The 25,636-nt window shown below is 37.1% G+C and overlaps 1 protein-coding gene and 1 long non-coding RNA gene across 5 annotated transcripts in view; one reads left to right on the forward strand and one right to left on the reverse strand.

Moving 5' to 3' along the window:
• The window catches only part of LOC136344292 (uncharacterized), a 122,861-nt gene that overhangs the window by 31,139 nt on the left and 66,086 nt on the right, over window positions 1-25,636 (reverse strand). The window lies entirely within an intron of this gene.
• On the forward strand, window positions 1,310-24,746 carry LOC136344284 (liprin-beta-2-like). 4 transcript variants are annotated; one of them, XM_066291598.1, is made up of 17 exons: window positions 1,310-1,674; window positions 7,594-8,152; window positions 8,201-8,397; window positions 10,536-10,679; window positions 10,738-10,926; window positions 10,984-11,194; window positions 11,247-11,457; window positions 11,579-11,755; window positions 12,285-12,503; window positions 12,569-12,664; window positions 12,717-12,942; window positions 13,250-13,481; window positions 13,727-14,263; window positions 14,319-14,589; window positions 14,638-14,769; window positions 14,926-14,993; window positions 22,305-24,746. In XM_066291598.1, exons 2-16 carry the CDS (start codon window positions 7,614-7,616, stop codon window positions 14,953-14,955), a joined length of 3,411 nt encoding a protein of 1,136 aa, XP_066147695.1. In that variant the 5' UTR covers window positions 1,310-1,674; window positions 7,594-7,613; the 3' UTR covers window positions 14,956-14,993; window positions 22,305-24,746. The 4 variants fall into 4 exon arrangements, with proteins under 4 accessions (XP_066147695.1, XP_066147693.1, XP_066147696.1 ...); XM_066291596.1 differs by lacking the exon at window positions 14,926-14,993 and having other exon boundaries at window positions 1,313-1,674; XM_066291599.1 differs by lacking the exon at window positions 14,926-14,993 and having other exon boundaries at window positions 1,313-1,674; window positions 14,638-14,737.

Genomic DNA, 25,636 nt, shown 5'->3' on the forward strand with positions numbered 1-25,636 from the left:
ATTCGTTCCTTGAAATATTTGCACCTACCTAATTAACACCCTGTATAAATTTGGAAATAAGTATGGCTCGTCTTCACCACATTGTCAAGTTTGCATGATGATATTTTTGCTCCAAAGATAGAAATTAAGACTTTTACGATCAGATTTCGGGAACTTGCATCCAGAAATATGGCATGACAAACTCTGAAATTATCGAATACTGAATTGGCAACCTGGCATGATGAGTCAAACCAGCGTATAAATGGTTGCATATCGTTTTTTTTTTTTTTTTTAAATTCTTTTGTGTCTTAGGGGTGTTTCAGTGGCAATAAAACAAAGCAAAATTCGCTGGATATCAAAGAATGTCTTGTTAAATTTGATTTAAATGCACCGGTGTGCCATAAATTATCCAATTGGCACTAATTTACTTTCGATGCTATTTTGGGGGTTCAAGGAAATTTCATTAAAGGTTCAAAAATCCGCTAAACGTTTTTATAGTTGCCCTAATGAAGTTTACATAGAATTTTTGTTTTATAATGATTAAACTGAACTCAGTCGAGGAGGTGCAGATTATTCTAAAATTTCCAGGAATGTGCGGCTTCCGGGACAGGGAGAGTTTCTCTAGGAAGTCGGAATTCCGCTTTCAGGGCTAGAGTTTCACGATGCAGATTTGAGAATATTTTCCAAACCTACGGATGTAATAAAGTTTAAGTTATTTTAATTAAGGTAAACCATTAATGGATCGGTTTTTTTCGTTAGTTTTCAGAGTAAGTTACTTCCGTGGGTTATTTTCACACATAAATGGGAAAAGATAAAAGGGATCAGTTAAGGCGTAACGAATCTCCTGCTGGTCAAATATATGTTTTTAAAGTATTAACTATTATTCGAATTATATAACGCGCTTTCGCCAAAATATCAAGATTTTAATGCATCTTTTTGTTCTTTTCAGGTTAGTGATATCGTTAATCTCAATAGGGTAAGTGACATTAATTTATAATATATCCATTCTTATAAAAACACTGTGATCTCTTCTTATTGATACCATTTGGGTGAAACCGATTGACTTGATTCGTTTTAAACAACTTTCATTTTCCTCTGATTTTTAAGTTCCTATTGCAGCTGTCCGAAAAGTGTTGGCAAAAACCAACGTGTTCGTCTCCACAATAATCAGAGTAAGTAATTCAATCATTAAATTGATTATTATTAAAGTGATTTTCCCCGAATCCACTACACTATTTAAGGTCTTGAACTCAATAAACTACGTAAACAAAATGCCTAAAATACGTGGTACTTCCAAGTGGTACTCCACAAGCCAATTTTGAACAAAATCCACATTGTTGTATACATTCGTGCTATTGCTCCTAAACGAAATTAAACTAAAATTAAACAACTAATTTAGCGTTTAGTTTATTTTAAGCGATCCGCCAGTTGCTGCTGTCGCCAAAGTCTGACGGTTTTAAATCGGGCCCGTATGTGGACGCGTCTCCGCCTCGTCGTCGGAAATGTATAGTCTTTGCCATTGTAAATATTCCTCCTTAAGTTGCAGTACTACATTAAAGCTCTATTAGAGGTACTTGACGTTATCGGGGTTTTCACTAAGCAATTAACCGTGTTTAAGTGGTGTGTTATGCTGCCAGAGTGGAGTACCATCAAGGATTTGTTGTGCTTGATCAGAAATTGCTTGTGTTAATTTAGGTGACTATCTATTTAGTTAATCCATTTTTTTTTAATTACTACTGATGCAGTTTATTGCAATCTCTTGAATTGCGGACTTTACGACCTCATTTCTGTCCAGCTGATAATATTTTTATACTCCAACGTTATTATGTACATTTTTATAAATTGATAGAAAATCGCAATGTTAACGATACGGAAATCAAATTAATTACTGTTGTTCAGTTTAACAATATTAAATAATAATTTAGGTTCAATGTAGCGTGAGGAGTCGCTCTGAATCTAATGCATGTGAATTTGTTTATTTTGCATGCACGTACCGTCTGGCTAATGCTCCGGGAGTGCCAGGGCGCGGCCCCTTTTCCTGAGCCCGGATTTTATAAAGGGGTCCCTTGTTACGTTTTTGTGATGTGCCTTCGAGTATGTTTACTTTCGTGCGAGCTTTCATAGAAATGTAGGTTTACTACGAGCTACAAGTGACTCTCGAAGTAGTATGTATTGGTGTTTTCGATATTTGTTTGGAAGTAGTGGTTTGTGTGGTGGTATTGAAAGCTGTTTTCTTGTTTATAACTGACGGTATAAATAGCGGCGACAAAGTCCTGGATCTAGTGCGATATTCAGCTATTTATAGAGGGGACTCTTGCAATATGAAGTTCAATTTGTGTACAAACACGTAGGCTGCAAATTTTGAAAATGGAGTTTTGCTAGAACAAAACTTGAGTCTTAACCTAATTGCCTCTAGTTATTTAGTTGATTTCATAAGACAAAAGTGCTAGAGGCACTATCTGGTGTGATTGAACCATATTGAAAAAGTTATCGTAGTCAGAGAAATTGTTCCAAGTTTGGCAACACGGAACAATAGCGACAATTTCAAAGATGATATCATGCCTGTAACCCGGCAAGAGGACTGTCCTGACAAAAGAAAGTCGCCACGTTGTCAATTTTCAATTTATCTTAAACATTTCGGGACATACTATGTACTATATAACTATATTAAATACTATATAACTTCACTTCAATATATAGGATGTCTACTAATTCATGGCATTAATTTCAAGAGGGGATGTCTTGTAATATTTTGTGAAAAAAGTTCTAATATGTATGTACGTATGTACCTATCTTGCTTCGTTCTCGTGATACAGGGTGTCCAAAGTTCTTTTTTTTTTCGTTCTTTTATAAATATTTTCGAATGAAAGGGCAAAATGTCGATGAAATTCAGTATTCGGGTGTTTTCCGAGACAAGAAATTCGAATATGATATCAGTTTTACCGCAAATGTAGGGAACGCCACCCGCAGTGATGTTCTTGTGTTAAACTTGCCTTAACGTTTTTGGGAGCCTGTACTTTCACTTTATAATAGATTAATAAACATGTAATAATAGCCCCCTATATATTGCGGTAATACTGATATCATTTTCGAATTTCTCTTCTCGGAAAACATCCGAATACTAAATTTCATCGACATACTGCTTGCGTCCGATAATATTTATGAATAACCGAAAAAAAACTGTGACACCCTGTATTACAAAAACGAAGCAAAATAGGACATACGTTTATTAGGACTTTTTTTCATGAAGTGTGACAAGGAATCACTTCTTGAAATTAATGCCATGATTTAGTAGACACTCTGTATATTGAAGTGAAATTATCCAATTAATTTTTCATTGCTAATATTGTTGATGTTATTATTCGATTTCGGGTTCATATTTTTATGACGGTTTCACGGATGAAAAATTGGATTTTTGACAATCAACAAAGAGCCATCCAGTTAAAAATTGAAAATAAAAATCGCTGCATCTGTCGAACGGGAGATCGTCAGCGTCTAGTGGTACAGGAAAATTGCATTTTATCGATGAAGTTCTGAATATCGAAATATTTAAGTGGATTAGAAGAGCCCTTATGAACCATGGAGGGAAAATTTGTTGTTCGGCTTTCAATTTTATTTTTCAGCAAGACCGAACCGCGTGAGCTACTTAAAAAAGGCTTTATAATAGAAGAATTAGTGTATGATTTATGAGCTCTGAAAAGGGGATATTGTGGCTTGCGTCAAACACATCAATTAGCAGAAAATAAGAGATCGAGTTGCTCCATTTCCACCTATAAATTGAAACTTTATCTTACGCGAGACAAGCTATATGGGGTGCCAAATAATTAGTTCTCAGACCCTATTTATGCCCAACGTCTAAAAACTAAAAATACACCATTCAAAGGGGAGGAACGAGAAGGTCTAAATCTGGAGTAGTCAGCTGTGAATGGTATTTTTGGAGCCCTTAATTATCTATGGAAAGCACTAGATATATGCTATTTTCCAGAAACCTTATACACAGTGCTACTATGATTCATGTTTGTGACATGTAAGGAATGTTTGCATAAACAGCGAATATTGATATTACCGAAACGATAAACACGATTAATGGATAGAATGATAAATGACTGCTGGTAATTCCTGGTTCGTGATTTAATTTATGCGTTATTTGTCATTCCACTGATGGAACAGTTATTTAAAGTTATCATAATAATATCGAAAAGTCTTTAAGAAAATTTCACACACACGAATATCTCTTCCGGGTCATATAAATCGGCACGTTAATATTGCTCATGCCGTTTAATAACTGGTTTTGCCATTTTAGGGCATGAGTGACCCTTAATTATCAACGAGAAACTTGAGCGTTGAAAAAAATTAATAGTGCTTGCCAGTTATTTTTCTTGGAATAAATGAGATATCTCGGTAATCGTACCACGTCCACACGATGTAAAAAGGACATAAATGGCGAGATGAAGTGTCGCATTATAATAAGAAAAAGGTGCGTCTAATGATGGAGTTAATTAGCATGTATTTGTCATGTTTGTTTTTACAATATTACTTCTGGCTCAAATTTCGAAAATTGCCCGAACCGAAGTTACGTTTTCGTCTTGTGTGTCTGTCAGAATCAGATTCCATAAAGACCCGAAGGGAAAAAATACACATCAAACTCAATAAAGCCCTTCAGATGCCGAAGTGAGATAAGGTCGATCCGTCTTTTAGGTTATTTCCTTTAGGAAAATTTTCCCAGTGAATGGTGCGTTATTTTTAGTTACCGGAGGAGGAAAAATTTTTAATTAAGAGCAAAGGTTATTTCCAAGTAATAAAAACTATATGAGTACTTCAAAGCAATTTGTTCTCCTTTAGTTTCTTTCCATGACAGTTTGTTGAAGAAATCATTATTTGAACAAGGCGATTAATAATCGAAAGGGTTTCATAAACATGAGCGAAGCGAGAGCGTTAATACAGCTGAAATTTTAATTTATGAATTAAATAAATATATTTATAGACATATTGTTATTTACTTATTGTTAATTAGTTTCGGGCGGTAAATCGAACATTGCAGTGTCTCGCGATGAAATGTTGTTGCTTGTAGTAAATAATTAGCATAACAAACGATTAACTGATTTTTTTTTTAGTTAAAGTGAATTCCAATATGAAAATTATTTATAAAGGCAAATCGCACATTGTATGGAGCACGCGTATTATACAGGGTGTTTCCTAACTACGTGTAAAAAATTTAAAGGCGTAAATCTCGACTGATTTTGAGTCAGAAATGTCTAATAAACATATGTCCGCAAATGCCTTGTTTCCAAGATACAGGGTGTTGAAATGTGACAAAAAAAAAAGATTTTATTTCTAAAATGACTCAATTTGGGTGTTTGAATTTTAGAAAAGACAATTCCAGGGGTTCCGGCGTTTTCTTCAATACGCCTTAAGATTTCTTCCTCCACTTCTGGTGTTCGACGTGTTATTGGCTTTCCTCCTCCTGGAGTTTTCATTAGAGATCCTGTATCACAAAGACGTTGAAAGAGGTTTTTAAAGGTTTGGTGGTTGGGAGCTTGGTGGTTTGGAAACCTTTCCATGTAAATGCGCCTCGCTGCCAAACACTCACCATCAGCAAGGCCGTAAACAAAAACCATATTGGCCATTTTTTGATTAGTGTAATTAGGCATTTGAAAAATTTTCAAAACTTAGGTATAATCTGATTTTTGGGACACAGAACTAAATTCTTTCATTTTAGAGAGTAAAACACCAAAATAACACTGACTATCTTGTTTATAGTAGTGGAAGTAGCAAAAAAAACTAACAATAAACAAGTTAGTAAATACCACCAAACCTTTAGAAACCTTTAAAACCTTTTTCAATGTCTTTCAGTCAACACCCTGTATCTTGGAAACAAGGCATTTGTGGACATACGTTTATTAGACATTTTTGACTCAAAATCAATCGAGGATTACGCCTTTAAATTTTTTACACGTAGTTAGGAAACACCCTGTATACCCGATAGTAGTATCATTTTGTTATTAAATTATATTCCAAAAACACTTCCATAATAATACAAAAGGTGTCTTCAGGCTTTTTAAAACTTTATATTAAACCGAACAAGGAGTTCAAAGTCGGAAAACAAACGGGTTAGTAGCGTTTGACAAAAACGTCTGGGGTTAGAAAATGTTTATTGGCCTCATGCAAGTGCCACCCTGTATATGTAGTCAACAATTTTTGAATTGCAATCGAGTAGATTTGCAACAGAAGTGCACATTCGAAATTTGAATTGAGCATTTCGAAATTGAAACCAGCTTTAAAATAAAATTTAAAAAATATCTAAAATTTTAAGGCTCGGTTTTCCATAATAAAGCGTTCTTCGAATATAATTTGTACTGTATATCAACATGTGGTTAAAGTTATACTAGAAAAAAACTTGAGTACCATGGATTTCATATTTCTTGAAAAAATGGCGAATTAGTTCTTCCGAGCAAAACTTCAGTATGCAATGCAGTTTTATTTAGCTAATAATTTGCATGTTGTATTGCATGTTGTTTTTACCGTTAAGATGACAAAACCAAGATTTAAACATTTTGCAGTCCTCTGTAATAAAAGGGATTCCTAAAAATGACCGTCACATTTCAACAGCTGATGGGGTACACCAATACAAACTTTTCTCTTTAATAAACATATGTCCGCGAAAAAAGTTAATTTTTCATTTGAAGAACTTACCGATATGCACCGATGGATTGGAAGAGGAGTTCCTGCAGCCAGATCCGCGCGTTCTCCTGATCTCAACACCCTGGATTTTTTCCTTTGCAGTTACCTCAAATATCTGGCCTGTGAAACGCCTATTCGTAATGAGGAAGATCTGTTAGCGAGAATAATGGACAGTTGCACACATCTAGGAGCTATTCCAGGAGCATTCCATTGGATCCGCGAGTCAATAGAATGAAGGTGCAATCTTTGTATTGAAGCAAATGGCCAACATTTTGACTAATTCCTGTAAGCCATCGTTTATTTACCAACCAAATAACGTCTAGCATGAATAAAAAGTAGTTGTGATGACCAAAACCATATTGCGTTTTTTCTGTTCAAACGGCCCATTTGGAGCATGTTTATTTTAGAAAAAAGTTTGTACTGTCTCCCACTGCCTTTTAAAATTTGTCGGTACGCTTTTGGGACATCCTGTATACATCAGATCTCTGTTTTGCGCTTTCAACTTTTTATAGTTTTGAATGCGGAGTGAATTGGAACGAAATCAATTACGGAAGAAGAAAAAATTTAATTAAGGGCAAAGATTGTTTTCAGCTGATGGAAAAAATATAAAACTACTTTGAAGCCACTTGTTTGTATTCCCCTGTTCCAGAGCACCCGTTTATTAGCTGTCTGTTCGTCTTTCTGAATTCTAAAAATGAAAAATGCATGGCATTCCAAAGTTGACTAATACCCGAGTTCCCCGATAGACATTCCTGGACCCGTGACTGGCAGCCAAATAAAAGAGCGGTTGTACGAATATAAACGGAGAGGTTTGCAGGAGATTGTTCCCGCATTTCTATCAGACGTATCCCCATATTATCATCTTATGTTTGTGTTGTCGGGGATTTGTCATTCTCTTACCTACGCGAAATCTCATTTCTAATCTATTTTCAGGTTGTTAAATCGAATTAAACATGAGAGAAGTGTGCAAAAGCGGAGCAGTAGTGGCGGCTGTTGTGGCAGTGCTCGAAAAGCAATCTCGTCAATACCCGCAAAGCCAAAAGGCTCCACCGGTGCCCCCGAGGAGTCCCCCGAATTCCCGAAATAGCTTTAAACCGCGGAAGCAACAGGAACACACTACAAACATAATAAATACTAACAACGAAGATTTTATATATAGAAACACTCAAGAAACTTCGACCGATGAGCACAATTTCGAGCTGGCCGTGCAGGATTTCAATACGGTCGCCGAAGACGTGGAAAAAACGTTCAGTGACGGAGCCGCGGCCAAGAACATCCCCGTGAAAAGTGAGTGTTTCACCAATAGCACACTAAAAGACATTCTTGGATCCAAACTGTTCGGCCAAACTGCGGAGGAAGATGGGGTAGTGCAAGTGAAGGGAGTAACAAGTGAATTCCGAAGGAAGAATTGTTTAACCATTGATTTGAAGAGTGAGGAGGATGATTGCGGGCAAAGCTCGGGAGAGAGCAAAAAGACTGATGGAAATTTGGGGTGAGTAACGTGATTGTTACAGGATGACACCTTAACGGAAACTTTTAGCTCTAGAAGTTTAGTATTCGAAAAATCATCTGGAACAGAAGAATTGTTGGTGGTATTAGGATATGATGGAGACGAAATCGATAGTGATAGTTTGGAGAGGAGCTCGGACAGCGAGGGGGAACTCTATGTGAATGAGGGCCTGGCGACGATAACAGAAGAAGAGAGAATTAGCGGCAGTAGCGCACAATCTTTTAGAGGTATGCAAGTCCTATAAAACGGCTCGGAAATGGCGCCAGTAAAACGCGAATTAAACCGCAGTTTGTTTTCGAACCTGTCCTCAATAGATATAAACCATATGTTGCTGATTTAAGATCGCTGGCGCGCGAAAATGTTAGTTCTGGTGTGGTTTTAGCCTCTCAATGCAGTACCGGATTCACAAAATTTTTATATCAACGATCTCTTTTATTACCAAGGCGCAGAGACGTAAAATTTTAGTTCTTTTTTTGTTTTCTATTTCATCCCGTTAAACGTAGAGAATAAGAGAGACCATCTCGAACTGATATTCAGTAATTCAATCTATTGATGATTTAATTTATCCGGCAAAGACCCTGTGGAACAAATGTCACATTAAGCGACAAAAAAATATCTCAACCAGCCTTCCCAAATCAAACTAAAAACTGCAAAGTAGGTATCATTACTCTCAATATCCCGTAACACGGAACAGAACTGCAGTCTATTGAACCGTCCAAAACCAGCTTTAATTATTTGCCACAATAAAACCAATTTTGCTAATTGTAATTTGTAATTACTACCACTGTATCACTATCGAGCATTGCGCAGAAAAAAAGGAACATCAGCTGCCCGGGGTTATATAGCTGTCCTTGTTTATAGCATACGTTTATAGGAAGACCGAAATACCAAATCAGGTAAAATCTCGGCGTGGTCTGGATACAGGGCAATCGTTCACTTCTAATGCTCTGGGACATTTTAGGATGTAGGAGTGCTTTGTTGTAGCTGGATGATTTTAGTTGGGGGGTTGAGGAGTTTTCGTACATGTTAAATATAAATCCCCCGAATGGCTGCGGGAACGTTCACCCCTTCGTGTTTTGAGCCGAGTTTTCCTTATTTCTTGACATTTTTTTTAGTTTAAATTACCCACCCGAGCTAATTATGTGCAAATGATGCTTCAAATTAGATGTTATATCGATGGAAAAATATTACCATCGCCATGAAGCTCTAATATTATTAAGCTCGTGCCTTTGCTCGTCTTTAGGCTGGTGAATGAGACTCTTTATTTTTAATTCCACTGAAAAGTTAAATACTGTCTGGACAATATCTCAAACGTAGATTTTTCATCTTCATGATTAGTTTATCGCTAAGCTTTCTCGATTTAAGTTTAATGAATAATGGTGATGATGAAATTATGTTCAAAGGTGAGAAGAAAGGTTTTTTTGTTTATATAATTTTGTCACTAAAAATCCGGGCGTTTCATTTGAAATCGAGATTTGAGAGCTAAAATTGATCGTATTCTGACCAAATCCATGTTAACAGACTATCTTCAACTTATGCGACGGCATCTGGATGCATTTTAAAGAAGCCATTAGTTATTCCGTCTCTCAACTGACGTCCAATTTAGCTTTCGTATTACCATACAACGCAACTTCCCGAATCAGATTTACAGCTTTGTTTTTATCCCCTTTTTTCACTCACGTGTCCGACGGATTCGAAAAAATCCAGTAGCGCTTATTACACCATATCTTTCATCATAGTTCATAAATAGGCCAAACTATCCTGTTTGGCCTATCCCTGGCAGTCATCCAGCTTGTATAGATCCAAAAATAGCCACCTGATAAACTAGATCTGAAACATGTAAAAGTTTTGCCTACAACGGTCAGAGTCCGCCAGTCCACTTGTGTTTTTGCTACTTAAGTTGTTGTGGTAGTTTCAAGTGTTGTTGCTAAAATAGGGTTGTTGGGACAGTCATGCTTGAAGCCTCTAATGGTATGTTGATAATTTATCGCTTTTTCAAGACTAAAAATTACGGCATTCGAGCTTTAATGTGATAGCAGACATTTATTTTCCAACATTTTATTGTCTCCGGAATGTTTTCCAGAACTTTTAGTAATTGCGGCTATCAATCATAGTTTAAATAGTTTCACCATACCACAAACCATATAACAATTTTACTAAAAGTGGTTTTTGGGCTTTGGTTATCCGATAAAAGGTAAAACAAGTTAAGATTCTCTTCTGCATTGTTTACAAAGAACTTTTCCGGTAGAAGTGGAAACGAACAGTTTTCTTTTGGAAAGTTTTGAGTGCGGGTTGGCCCACTTTGTTGATTAATTTTCTTTTCAACTTTACCCACTTAATTCCTCAATAAATTGCTTTATTTTAGGATGTGCCGAAGATGATTCTAGTATCGAAGATGAGTCGACGCTGAAAGACCGAAATCAAGGTTGGTCTGGAAGCGCGTCAAATCAAGACGGTTCCACCTCTGATTTGTCTTCAACTTCTTCAGAAAGAAATGGAACGTTAGGAGGTATTTGTTCTCATATCAAAATCTTCGAGTTAATCTAACTCCAGTAAAAAAAAAAAAGAACCAGGCTCTACTAGATGCACAAATGACTTTCAATGGATCCGTAAAGACCCATTATCTCCACCAAGAACTTCTCCACAACCCTTGAGGATGGAGGACGAAATAACTCAGGAACATCCTCCTTTATCGAAACCTCCAATATCTAGGTCGCTGAGAGATAAAACCCCTAAGCGGTCTGCTGAACGTGCAGGTTTAGTTCGTTGGTTTTGGAACAGAAACAATTTAAATTTCGTCGTTGGTTTTTTAGGACCATCAGCTCCGGGTAGCTTAGATCGTCGGAGACATGGGCATTTGAAAAGAGAGGAAAGAGACCAAAAATCCAGGTCCTCTCACGTAAAAAGTCCTCCGCGACTAGATGATTTTCAGCCAAACTTAATCAATACAAACTATCAGAATGGATATTGCTGTCCTCCCCCATTTGAGGGATATTTCGAAAGCTTTCACAGGAGGCACGAGCGGTATATTTGGTCTCCTCCGAAGTCAAGCGATAGTGAACAAATATCTCTTTAGATCGGACCCTCAGCGCTACGGTAGTAGCCCGATGCTGATGGAACATAGAGATCATCGATTTTCGGATAGAGGCAGTCACCCGGACATTTACGGAGATTGTTCGAGGTTCAGACACGAGATGTGTTGCGCGTATCATTTAGCCCCCCCGCCGTGTTGCTACTACGGCGGGGAACGAGGGGGTTATCACTGGACACCCCCTCCTTATCCTAAGGTAGAATTTGGGAGGTTTTGTTTAATTCCAACCGTGTCGATAAGGAAATAAGGAGAGATCGCATTTATTAGGCAATATTGATAATTATTAATAACGTTAATTGGATTTTTTTAATGTTTAGCCTGGAGAACAAGATGAGAAGTTGCGGAAAATTCAGTTCGAAAAAGATAACCTCCAGCTGCAAGTTCAGGTGCTTACGGAGCAGATTGAGGCTCAGTCCGATAAAATTTCAGATTTGGAGAAAATGCTTCAGGAGAAGAAGTCGTTGTTGTCTGATTCTGAAGAAAAATTACAACGGGTAAGTTGAGAGGTGAATCTTTGGAGATTTCTCATTAGTCCTCATTTCTTAGTAGACATTTGAGAATTTCGCTGGCGCCGTCGGTAAAACTTTAATTCAGAATATTCCAAGTTTTCAAAGATAAGGTTATTGTTTAAGGATACGTCAACAAAGTTTCACTCTTTTCATTTGCATTCATTTAAAACCATAACAACGAAAGTGTGACCCCATAATGGTAATGTGGGTGTCATCCTGGCCAGAAGCATACTTTCAGTACTCCAATATTCTCCACCGTTCTTCCAACATTAAGGAAGTATGATTATTTGTTGTCTGGTTTAAAAAAAGTCGGCATAAAAGATTTTACTCATTCGTGGTTCAATAGAAGGAAACACATGCATTATTGCCAAATCTTACATTCAGAATCAGAATACATTCAGTAATTGATCAAAATGGCGGTAGCTAACATTGACGACATTTCTTGACGAAAATATAGTAGAATTTATTCAATAATTCACGATTGTCCTTTTTTGAATTTTTTTTATGCTCGCAGGAAGTGCTTTCAAGATCATCTCTCGAGACTCAAAAACTGGAACTGATGTCCATAATGAGTGAACTAAAATTGACAGCTGCAGCTTTGGAAAGGGAAAACATAGATTTGCGCAACTGTCAGTTTAACAACAATTCAGATGGAAAAAAGCCGCCTTTGGTACCACGCATATCTTCATCGTCGCAGCCTCAGTTGACATCAACGCCTCAACATTCATCTCAGGTACGTTTAACTTCCAAAAACAGATTTGGGGGTTGAGGGAAGTTTAACGCAGGTACTATTTCCAGGGTTTGAGAGTTTCCCCTTCGCCGAGTCCCGTGGGCATGTCAACCAAAAACGTAGACTTATCACAGTCATATCAAAACGATATTCTTAGGCCAAAGGTCAGTCTATTTGCAGCCTGCGGACGATTGATATATTTTATTTTAATTTCAGACTCCTCCATCAAACTATAAGCGCCAAATTGACGTCCAATACGGAAGCTTACCTCGGCAGCAATTTTTGTTGAATGGCGGGTCGAACGGTGCAGTATTTTCCGTGGTGGATAACAACGCGAATCCGCAGAAAAAGGGCGTGGCATTCGGTAGGAATAGCAGTTTACAGCATCTGCACATGGTGGTAGGGGCAGGCAGAATGAGGGGTTTCTCGGTGCCCAATTTAGGTGATATAGCTCCGGTCGAATTTTGGTGTCACAGCAGCCTTCATCGGTCTCTTTCTTTTCACTAAAATCTTCCTCTTAATGGTATTAACGTTCAGTCCCATTTACGACATTTCAAGGACTAAACGCTTTCGAATGGCTTATTATGATTTTTTTTACTTTCCTCACACTGCGACTGACTTGAGCCATTTGCTTTTCCACGCAAGTTGATACTAGAGCTATTCACTTAACCACTCCGTTTACATTTATCGCTTTCGATGTTTTGGATTGATTTTTACTGGGAGTTGCACTAACACAGATAAATTTTCAGCTGAAAACGATAAAATAGTCGGAGAGACGGCTTCGAAAGAAAACTCCCCGGGATCACCCACGTTAACTTTTAACAAAAACAAAGGAATTAAGAAGATATTTGGGAGAATGAAAAGGTCGGGTTCGGGAAATCTTGAAGATCTGCCCGCGGGAGTTGGGGAGTTTCAGAGAGGTGGTGTGCGAGCCACCGCCGCAGCTAGATTGGGGTGGAGTGAACCGCAGCTAAGTCCAAAGTGCGTCCAAAATGAAGTTGAATAGTATATGGTATCCGCGAGGGTACAATATCTAATATTTTTAATGTGCTGGTAAACTTACCAGATAGTGAAGTTCTGCGGAAACATTGAAATTTGAGGATACGAAATGGTCGGTTTCTAGATTTTTTTTTGTATTAATATTTTGTTAAAGTCGCCGAAGAATCTATAATGTAGTCCTTAGTCCCCTGAGTATGTTTACTATTTTAATCTGAAATAATTTATAGGCCTGATAAACCGTTCGCAGAATGGGACACAGAGAATATCTGCGATTGGCTGCAGGATTTGGGTCTAGATCAGTACGTCCCCGACGCAAAACGTTGGGTTAAAAACGGGCAGCAATTGCAGGAGAGCTCTATTCATGAAATTGAGAAGGAACTGAATGTGAAAAACCTCTTGCACAAAAGGAAATTGCAATTAGCCCTAATCGACACTGCCGAGAATTCCTCGAGCGATCCCTATCTATCCCAAGCAGGAAACCTGGACACTGCATGGGTGCTGCGATGGCTAGACGATGCCGGATTGCCTCAATACAAGGAAAACTTTCTTATTAATCGAGTAGATGGACGCGTATTGCATAGACTAACCATGGACGATTTAGCTTTGCTGCATGTAACATCTTTGCTGCACGTTGCAAGCATTAAAAGAGGAATCCAAGTCTTACGGGAAAACAATTACGAACCCACATGCCTGCAAAGACGCTCGCTACCTGATGACCCTACAAAACCCTCTCCAAAGCAGATTTCTTTATGGACTACGCATAGGTTTGTCTCAATGTTTCAGGACTCATTTTATGTTTTTACTTTGCGTTTTTCTCAGGGTAATGGAATGGTTACGGGCAGTAGATTTAGCAGAATATGCTCCAAATTTGAGAGGAGCAGGAGTACACGGAGGGCTTATGGTGTTAGAGCCAAAATTTACGGCCGACCTATTGGCCTCACTGCTCTCCATTCCCCCCGGGAAGACACTGTTAAGAAGACATTTGAATACTCACTTTAAAGAGCTGCTAGGGAAGGACATTATACAGGAGAAGAGGGAGTTAGAAGCAACCATGGGTTATATTCCTTTAACCCCTAGTGGAAAGTTAAAAGTAGGTTTGGGTCATTGTGGAATCGCGTTAGCTAAAACACCATTATAGGTTCCCAGAAAGTCCCAATTTTCCTTGAAAAGGAAGAAAAGCAAAGGAGAGGCTGACTACGGGGATCTGGTATGCCCGCTGAATCCGGACAAACAGTCAGGTGATCTGAGTAGCTCTGCTCTTAACATGGGTGTAAGTTACTAACTACTTTGCCTAACCCTTAAGTCTCATTTTGTCTAAAAATCAGAATTTTATTTCAAGACCTAATTTGCAGTTCGGTCGAGTAATTTTGTAAGTGTTAAAAAATAATGATTTCATCTGCTTTTTTCATGCTACGCCAACCCCAAGATCCCCGAGATATTGATCATACATTGTTGATTGAATTTCCGCCTTGTGGCTGGCAAATATTTACAGGGGTAACTACCGTAAAACACTAACGTTAGACAAGCAACTGCTAAAGTATATTAACGCTTCTAAACACTTTCGGTGTCACTGGATGTGATAGCATACTAATAACTGTGATAACAGATACATGATAGTATGGGTTGTTCTGTAATCCAATACCATTTGCTTTTGATGGGTTCTGATGTGCATATTCAGTGAAATATCTTTAAAAAAAGTGGATTTTTAGACGCCCTATACAAATTATCTCTACACCACAAATAGAGATAACTCAATTAGTTTTGCAGTGTTTTTTTGTAAACCGATAGATGAGAGGTAGAAGCTCCTTTCACTTTCGTAATTTTATTTAGGCAGTAGAAACTTTAGTGCTGGAAATTTTCAATAGATTTCTAGTTAGTTTGTACTCGTTAGTATAGGCACATAAATGACTACATAAGACATTGTTCTGTTGGCAGGAAAGGCAATCGAATGACCATTTCTTACAAAACTTGTGTGCTTTTAAAACCTCTTTTCTAAAAATGCTGCTGCTGATATGTACAGAGTGTTTCCTAATATTTCAATTGCTTTTGGTGAGGTTCTTTCGAGAGATTGGAAACAACTTTAAATATTACATAATGAAAGGGTGCTCTAAATTCCCCGATAATATTAGAATACGGATCAAAAGAACAATGCAAACTTGGGTAAAATATAAAGTTGGCAAATTGCTAATGAAACATCCTATACAAGGTGTAACAAATTCGAGTCTCTGTATGGGGATCTTGGAAACGGTAAGAGAGACAAAGTCGGGTAAACGGAAGCAAAGTTGTGCATTTCAGCGATAAAAAATAATCCATTTGCGAATTGAAAAAAAAATCCGAACGCTTTCGGAAGTCCATAGAAACTGAACATTTGAATTTTCGATATTGTGAAAAACCACTATTGGGAGAAAGCCGATAATCAAACATTATTAAAGCACTTTTTGTCTGACTTTCAAATGGTGTAATCGATATTTTTACTCGACCATCGGTTTTTGAGATATCACGACTAATTTGAATTGTCTTATGGGCGTCATGTTGCTCTTGCTGGATTTTTGCAACATTGGAATCTACATACCAGGTCTGTAAATATGAAACCGGAATTTTTTAATAAGAAGTATAACTTAGCTGCGCAATAATTATAAAAAATATTTTGTTCGAAATATTTCCCATCGTTACATATACATTTTCCAATCTCTCTGGCAACTTGTGGATGCCACGCCAAAAGAACTGTCGTTCTTTTGAGGCAAACCGTTCATCGAGCCATTTTTGAACTGTTTCGTAAGAGGTGAAGTGCCGTTCTGCAAGAGCGTGCCCCATCGATGCAAATAAGCGATAATCGGATGGTGCTAAGTCGGGTGAGTAAGCCTCATGCGATAATACGTCCCAATCGTTTCCTTCACCAGTTTTGCAGTGAGTGATGGTGCATTATCATGAAGCAATATCACCTTGTGTTGCCGTTCTCGATATTCTGGTCGTCTTTCACGCAAAGCTCGATGCAAGTCCATCATTTGTTGTCGGTAACGTTCAGTATTAACTGTTTCTTCAGGTTTTAGCAGCTCATAACAAATTACGCCTTTTTGATCCCACCGAACACGGAGCATTGTTCTCCGTCCATATCGATTTGGTCTTGCTGACGATGCTGATGGTTCGCCTGGAGTTACCCATGACTTTTTACGTTTGGGATTCTCAAAATAGATCCATTTTTCGTCACCAGTCACAATTCGATGAAGAAACGACTTTCTGTTATACCTGGTAAGCAACAATTGGCAAGTGGTTTTTCGGTTTTCTTGCTGTCTTTCATCGAGTTCATGTGGAACCCATTTTCCTATCTTCTGAATTTTTCCCGTAGCTTTCAAACGAACGGAAATGGCTTCTCGTGTCACATTTGATTGGTTCGCTAATTGTTGTTGCGTTTGAGTATCGTCCTCATCTAACAAAGCTTGCAACTCACGGTCTTCAAACTTTTTCGGTGGTTTTCCACGCTCTTCGTTATTGACGTCGAAATTGCCACTTTTGAATTTTTTAAACCACTCACAGCACTGTGATTTTCCAAGGGCATGTTCACCGTAAGCTTCAACAAGCATGCGATGTGAATCTGCAGCCGTTTTTCTTCAAGTGGTAACAGAAAATCAATGCTGTCCGCAAATGGTAATTTGTAGGCACAAAATTCGACATACTCAGAGCTATTGCAAACTGTACTGCAGTGTTGAACCTGTATTGTTATGAATTGAAAATCGTTCTCAGGTGTAAATAGGAGATGTAGTACCCTAATAACACGATAAGGTAGTACCTATATTGACCACCAGGGATATTTGGAGGCAAATTCCGGTTTCATATTTACAGACCTGGTACATAAAACTTCCTTTTCAGTGATGTCTTATTTTTCGGTATTCCAGTGGATTTTATATGAATGAGAGTAAAAAATCATTTCCGAGCTTTGAATTGCGTTACCACATCAAATCAATAAATGTCGGGCCGTGTTTTGTTAATTTATTTATTACTCAGTGCAGTAAGTTTATTGAACAGTGAAATTTTCAAGCCAACAGAAGGCTGATTTAATTAGGATATTTTATTCTTGTCAACGAAACGTGTTTAGTTCGTCGGAAATGTATCTTCGACGATGTCCCACGCACGACTTATTTTAGAATGTTACATAAAAACAATTTGAAAGAAGTTGGATCATTCAACAAGTCTCACTAAAAGTATGATATTAAAGTAAGATATCAACAAATTAACGTAGTAGTTTATTTGCTAAAGCATTGTTCAATGGCTTACCAAACTAGCTACTACGTTAATTTGTTGATATCTTACTTTAATATCATACTTTTAGTGAGACTTGTTGAATGATCCAACTTCTTTCAAATTGTTTTTATGTAACATTCTAAAATAAGTCGTGCGTGGGACATCGTCGAAGATACATTTCCGACGAACTAAACACGTTTCGTTGACAAGAATAAAATATCCTAATTAAATCAGCCTTCTGTTGGCTTGAAAATTTCACTGTTCAATAAACTTACTGCACTGAGTAATAAATAAATTAACAAAACACGGCCCGACATTTATTGATTTGATGTGGTAACGCAATTCAAAGCTCGGAAATGATTTTTTACTCTCATTCATATAAAATCCACTGGAATACCGAAAAATAAGACATCACTGAAAAGGAAATTTCACTTATGTAGGTTTCAAAGGTACAAAAATCCAGCAAGAGCAACATGGCACCTGTAAAAAAATACAAAGTACTTTGTGATATCTCAAAAACTGATGGTCGAAGAAAAATATCGATCACGTCAATTGAAAGCCAGACAAAAAGTGCTCTAATAATGTTTGATTATCAGCTTTCCTCCTATGATGATTTTCCATTTTTTTCACAAAAACAAAAATCCAAATTTTCGGTTTCTATCAAATATTTCCGAAAGCATTCGAATTTTTTTTTAATTGGTAAATTGATTATTGTTTAGCGCTGAAATACGTAACTTTGCCTCCACTTATCGATTTTGTTTCTCTTACTGTTTCCGAGGTCCCCTTACATAGACTCGAATTTGTTACACCTATTTATAAGATCATTCTTGCTATACGACGCAGAATTTCAGGCCAAAATATGAAGATTGCAAAAAGTTCTATGTTTGGGCTATAGGGCGGTCTATTATGGTTACGTTTCAAAAGTATTAAGGTTGAATTATTTTTAATGAAACCCCTTGTATATTATTCCGGTTTGGATTATCCGATCAAAATAAGTATTTGTTTTAATAAGGTTTGGAGTATCTAAAGCATAAAGTATTTAAAAGAATTAAATTTTATCAAAATTTTACGTAATTTTCATATTCTATATAACAATCGTAATAAACTTACCATCTTGTATAAGGTGTCAAAAATTAAAATTAATTAAATAAGAACTTTGAGCGCTTGTAATTTGTTTAATTTAAATACAACGTCTTATTTTTTTACTTACCAGGAAATGTAGTTTTTAGTAATCTATCGAATGGTATTGGAGTGTTCGTAGCTAAGCCTTTGCGCCATTTGATGTTTTTTAATAAAAAGTTCTAAACCACATGTAAATTATAACATAAAACAGAAACAAAATATCTATAATAGATGTTAGAAATATCAACCGTCCATTTCCAGACTTTTATAAATTCTACTTTTGAAACCACTACCAACTCTGGACAACATTTGCGAGATAACAGTTTGATCCTCGTCTTCTATTAGTATGTTGTAGTCATGCCAATTTAGCAAAACGAGGTTGTACTTAAATTATACTTCTTACAAGGAAAAGGAGGTGAAACTTCCATTATACAAAGCCACATGTTTTTGTGAATAATGGATACTGGAATCTGGCCACGCCGGGCATATGGTTAAAAGATGATGAAGTGCATTAGTGTAACACCAGGATACATTGCAGCAGATTTTGCAGACTAAATTTACAGATTAAATGAATTATCGGACATTTTTAAATACTATAGGCAAATATACAACTTTTAATTTAAAAAAAAATCAAATGGCGCAAAAGACGATTCGTTAGTGTATAATATAAAAACGCGAAGACTTTGCTGTGAACACCCCAGTACCATTCGATAAGTTACTAAAAACTACATTTCCTGGTAACTACAGGATAATATGGCGTTGTATTTACGTTAATCAAATTATAAACACTTAAAGCTCTTACTTGATTAGTTTTCATTTTTCCACATCCTGTACAAGATGGAAAGTTTATTATGATTGGAATGTAAAATATGGTTTATTGTTACCGTTAACTGACAATTACGCTGAAAATATTTTTTAAGTATTTAAAACATGAAAATTGCGTTAAATATCGATAAAATTCGAATTATTTAAAAAACCTTAAATTTTAGGAATTCTAAACCTTATTAACCCAGACACTTATTTTATCAAAGAATCCAAATCGCAATAAAATACAGAGGGCTCCGTTAAAAATAACGTAACTTTAATACATTTAGGAGTTTTGAGACTACCTGTAAAATATCGAAATAATTTTCAAGCGCAAACGCAATAGACCCCCACATAGCCCAAAAGTAAAACTTTTTGAAATCCTTGTATTTTGACCACAATATTCCGTGACCGTCTAACGTTAATAACTCTCTAGGTTTTGACAATTTTCTGTCGACATTTTGTTTAACCGTTTTCGATTTTTTTGTATTGATATACACTGACTTTCAAAAAAACCGCAACACCAAGAAGAACACATCGTACACGTTTGAAATTCTGGCAATACGTTGGGTCAGGTAATGGATAAAAACGATCAAAATATCAAAAGAAAATTATTGTGGATAAGTGAAAAAATTTAATAATAATTTAATAATGGGTGGAATCTCCTCTTAAATTAATACATTCCCGTAAGCGACGTGGCGTGCTTAAAATTAAATTGTCAATGTCTTCCTGTGGTATTGTATCCCAGGCAATCTGCACCTGCTCGTGGAGTTCATCTATGGTCTCTGGAGGGCGAGCTAAACGTTGAAGTCTCCGACCCATTATATCCCATACATGCTCTATTGGGGACAAATCTGGAGACCGAGCTGGCCAACGCAAAGTATCCAAATTTTCAGCTGCCAAATACCTCAAAGTATCGTTTGGCTACATGTGGTCGCGCATTATCCTGTTGAAATGTGCTTCCAGGATGGTCGTGCATGTATGGTACAAGAACCGGTTCGAAGACACTATTAATGTACCTCTGAGCATTTAATCTATCATAAGTGAAAACAAGAGGAGATCGACTACCATACTGGATGGCACCCCAAACCATGACACCTGGTGTTAAACCAGAACGACGCCTTTCCAAAAAGTCCAAATTTAACCGCTCGCCTTTGCGGCTTCTAACACGTAACCGTCCACCAGATCGCCATAAACAAAATCGGCTCTCATCACTGAACACGATTCTTCTCCACTCATCCACCCATTGCACTCTCGGACGACACCACTCCAGTCGGGCCACCCTGTGGTTTCGTGATAATAGAAGCCGACGCATAGGACGATATGAGTTTAATCCAAAACTTCGAATTCTGCGATACATCGTACCAAGGGAGACCCTTCGATTTAGGGTGGCTACCCAGTTGGCACCAAGAGACGGAATTGTTTCAAACGGGGCGCCTGTCGCTGAACGACGAATTCTTGGACGGCCACTACCACGATGACGATTTGCTGACCCTTCGTTAGACCAATCTCTCCAAGCTCTTAGCACTGTTGATGCGTTTCGATCCAATCTACGTGCAATTTCGCGGAAAGGTAAACCCGCCTCGTGCATACCAGCAATTCTTCCCCTTTCAAAGGGAGTTAACTGCATTTTGGCGTACACGAGGCATTTTGCACTACCCCACATTCCATATGGTACTAACAATAGTACCTTTATCGCTATCCGCCTGTAAAAAAATTTGCAAAAAGAACGATCGTCACAGATAAAAAAGTAAAGAAAAACTTCATATCGCATTAAAATACGAACTTGAAATTTTTATCGTTTTTTTCTCTTAAAAAGTCTAAAATTATACCAAAATTTCAAATATATACAACGCGTTCTTCTTGGTGTTGCGGTTTTTTTGAAAGTCAGCGTATAATTATTTTATCATTTAACCTGGAGAAACTGAAAAACGATTAATATCATTGCACGTTAGAACAATGGTATATTCACGATTGATCATGCAGATAATGCGAAAACGACGGAACCAAATTTCAATATGTTATACACTATAAGAAAATACTCTGTACCTGTAGAACTGTCAAGAAGATTTTGTAGCTGTAGATTTTTACAAAATTTCTATTTAATGTCAGAAAAGCCGAAGCAGTTCTGAAGCAATCTTCAAACAATCGGAAATTTGAACGCCCAGTATCTCAACGTGCAAATTTTTGTTTACACGAAGAATCATCTTACGTTAACCGAAGAAATCTTCTCCCAAAATATTTGCGGACCTTTCCTGGACGTCCCACTTGATACATCCATTAATACGTTTGACATCGAAATTTTGATCATCAGTAACAAAGATTGCCATCGCCATGCATTCTGTAAACACACACATGCTCTAAACATCACTCGATTAGTTTAGCTAGAAAGCCTTTAAACTAGAACTTTTAGTTAAAAAATAACTGGTGGTGTTGGCAGTGGAATGCGCTTTTTAGTCTTATCGTAGTTAGTGTGAAATCTTGTATTTTTCTTAAAATTATGTTCACCTCAATAACAATTCATCTTATCAGTGCTGAAGCACAAAACTGACCACTTCCAAGCTAAACAAAAATGAATTGTTATTGGTATCACATCGATCGATACTCATCAATCGAACTCAATAATCCTACGTGTTTTAGATGACGAAGACGGGAAACCTAGAGGCAGAGGATGTCTTCGTTGATAAACCCGCAGCGACCAGATCCCTTCCGGCTTCAGTCCGGAACTCACCAGTTACCTTAAGACATGTTTAAATGACTGACTTAAACATGTTAGTCGGTACCGCATTGAAATGAATATCGTCGACTTCGGTCAAAGCTGAAGACGATTAAATTCATTCCACAGGGCAGTATGTTTAGCAACCTCGTTCAGTGTTTCAAGTCTAAGTATTACCATGATAATAAGTAGTATTTTATCTTACATATTATAATGCAATTATTGTCTTCCCTGAGTCGTTGAATAATAATGAGGAACTCACCTGCCTTAGTAGAAAAGTGAACGTATTATATTGTTGTTGAAATGTTACTCTTTGCGTTCCTCCCGGTTGCATTTGAATTTATCATTGTCGTAATCGTTTGATGTGCCTTTTGACTTATAACTCAAGAAGCCAACATTGTTGACTCACATTTTACATGTCTTTTCCAATGAATTTTGGTTTAATTACCAGGAAAACAATCACGTCTTAAACTTAATGTGTATTTTTACAACCCTCTTTATACCGATTTTTACTTAGTGATGTCCCCAAAGCACTGTTAAATAGTTAGAATAAATTATACAGGGAGACAAACTAAAAAATTAATTGTGTAAGGAGTGATTATGATTATTTTGAACCCCGTGTGTGTCATAATCCACGATTGTAGTTGTTGTTGATACTAAATAACTTTAAAAAATAACATCCATAAATGGACATCACCCTTAGAGGGTATTTTCTAGATTTACGCTATTGGAAAATCTACCGAAGGACGAAACATTTTAATTAGGCTCAAATTAGTTTCACATAGTTCAGCGTTTTGTTTTAAAAACGCGCGAATTCCCCCCATCCTTTCGGAGACAATACTGATTTAAGTTTTTTGAAGAAATTTCCATTTTGCAGATAAAGGCTTAATCATTTGACTGTGGTACTTGAGTGCCAAATGAAACCTTTCTACTTGTCGTTACGGCTCATATCTACAACTACTTAAGATTAAACTTATCCATACCTACTGTAGATTTTAGAGAATTTTACGAACTGACCAAAAAACATTTAGATCGTACTGATTATATTGTATTTAAGAATATTTTACTTATTACGTGTAGCATTTCAGTTGTATCAAAAGCATAATTCATATCAATATTTGCGGGCAGAGGAATATCATAGTTTACTTGAGTCACATTGTATCCTTAAGTAACTCGTTTCCGTGCAGCTCAATAACCAAACGTTTCGTTCGTCGAAAAGATTTTTACTTCGAGACGGCGATAAGCACAGTTTAATGTACGAGGGCTGCTCCAATCGCACTTTACAGTAAATGTGAGAAACGTGGAAGCGAGTTCTGCGTGTTATGCAATTACGCAACCTCCCCATTCCAACCTTCACCGTTGGAGGAGGCTGCTGCGTATCAAACTGTAATAAATGATTAAATGCATATCAAAAGCTGATTGCCACACGTATTCTACTCTCTTGAATGAGATGAGAACGAAGCCATTGAAATTACTTGGTAGATAACAAAATACAAAGCACCTATTAAACTCAGGTTTTTCCATAGAGATTTGATACATGGGTTATTGCTCGGGCTTCTTTGTATCGTAGTCCTCTGAACACAATTTTTTTAACCAGGCTGCAATGCTCATTCGGCAATTAATATAACACCATACGTAACGCCGTGCTTGCCAGTTTACGTAGGCCATATCAAAATCGTGTCAAATGGATGACGATGGGGCCAGTTTGTGTGTTGCATTCGCCATTTAGTCAGGGCAAAATGTTCACCAAAAAAGGTTAAAAATGCACATTGATGCGAAGAAATATGGCGAAAGAGGCGTCCCCGTTCTGAGAGTTCTCGTCGATAATGTCGAAGCTGATGTTGAGAGAGTTAAACACAAAAATGTACTTAAATTAATTTTTTTTCCAACTGTGCCTCATGGTTCAATCGATGCAACCATGCTTTTAATAGACAAACGGTGGCATTTTAGACACTATTTGCTTTCAAAATCCCTCAACGATGGGGATGCCAGTTGAGGGGAAGCTGCGCAATTGCACGACGCACAGACATGTCAACGAATAACTTACGTTTACTCTGAAGGGTGATCTGAGACTGAAAAAAAAACAGTTCTCGCATCAAAATAACGTCTTTCCTTTTTAGGTCTTGGATTATTTACAATTAAGTCCGGAATTCTTAGCGACAATACAATTTCGCAGCTTGGTTTTTATGTTAATTGTACCTAATTGTAGTCTGTATAGGTAGCACCAAAAATATGCATTTTGTATTGTAATAATGTATAATGTATTTATATAATTATTTACTTTTTTCTAATCATAATAATTGTTTGGATTATAGATATTTTAATAAAATTGTACCGAGTCGTCAAAATATAATTTATGAGATATTTTTTGTTCAAATTTCATTCGCCGGAACTAAACCCCGAACCTTAAAATAGCTTTAAATCGAAGCTTTGTTGTGTTTGTATTTCTTAATATCTAAAACGTCAGGCTGCCATAATTCTTTCATTAACATCGACAGCGAAGTTCCTGAAATAGATTTTTAATTCGTCTTAAACCTAATTATGTTTTGGACGTTTCAGCTGTCCTAATAACTGCGTCTGCAGGTGCGTATTACATATATTAATATGCCAAAATCAAGTTGTATTTTTAATAAACCCAGATTAAAATAATGTGGACCGACAACGCGCAAGCATAAAAACAGGTACTTGTAAACACCATTGTATCATCCAACTCAATTCCCGACAAATACACATTTTTCCTACTAAAAATAGAGCCAACAATACATTACTCTTATTAAACTGACCGCCTTATCGTCGCAAACAATAGAACCTGCAATGATGAAAACGACTATTTTTCTGGCAACGAACGAGGCGGTTAACAAATGCGTTATCAAGCTGCACTAGTGAAATCCATTTTTCACAAGGTGAGCTGCAATTTGTTTCATTACCGGGGGAAATTGAATTGCACTCGTGGTACGTAAAACAATGGACGATAATGAGGGGGACGGGACGATTAATGCAGGTCGGATAGATTGATTGTGAAATTGGGACACTGACGGCTGAGCCAGTTGGGAATTACGAAACCAAAATGCAAGATTCGCCCTTAAAAGTTTTGCGCTAAAGCAAACCTTTTTCAAAAGCGATCTGTGGGTAACGAAGACTTCGTCGGGTGATTCTCGACATTAGATTAAATTGCTGTTAGAGCGCCACTTCACCATTTCGAAAGCCATTTTGTTGTGGTTACAGAGAAGTATCCTTTACATAGATTTGCTTGAAC

This window comes from Euwallacea fornicatus, chromosome 16, assembly GCF_040115645.1.
Source record: "Euwallacea fornicatus isolate EFF26 chromosome 16, ASM4011564v1, whole genome shotgun sequence".
NCBI lineage: Eukaryota > Metazoa > Arthropoda > Insecta > Coleoptera > Curculionidae > Euwallacea > Euwallacea fornicatus.

What these genes read in the sequence shown, in the direction of transcription:
- LOC136344284 (XM_066291596.1), top strand. Translation starts at nt 7,614, where the DNA reads ATGAGAGAAGTGTGCAAAAGCGGAGCAGTAGTGGCGGCTGTTGTGGCA. An exon ending in CGCCTCAACATTCATCTCAG is followed by an intron (nt 12,504 to 12,568) that starts GTACGTTTAACT and finishes TACTATTTCCAG; the next exon opens with GGTTTGAGAGTTTCCCCTTC. An exon ending in GCTCTGCTCTTAACATGGGT is followed by an intron (nt 14,770 to 22,304) that starts GTAAGTTACTAA and finishes TACGTGTTTTAG; the next exon opens with ATGACGAAGACGGGAAACCT.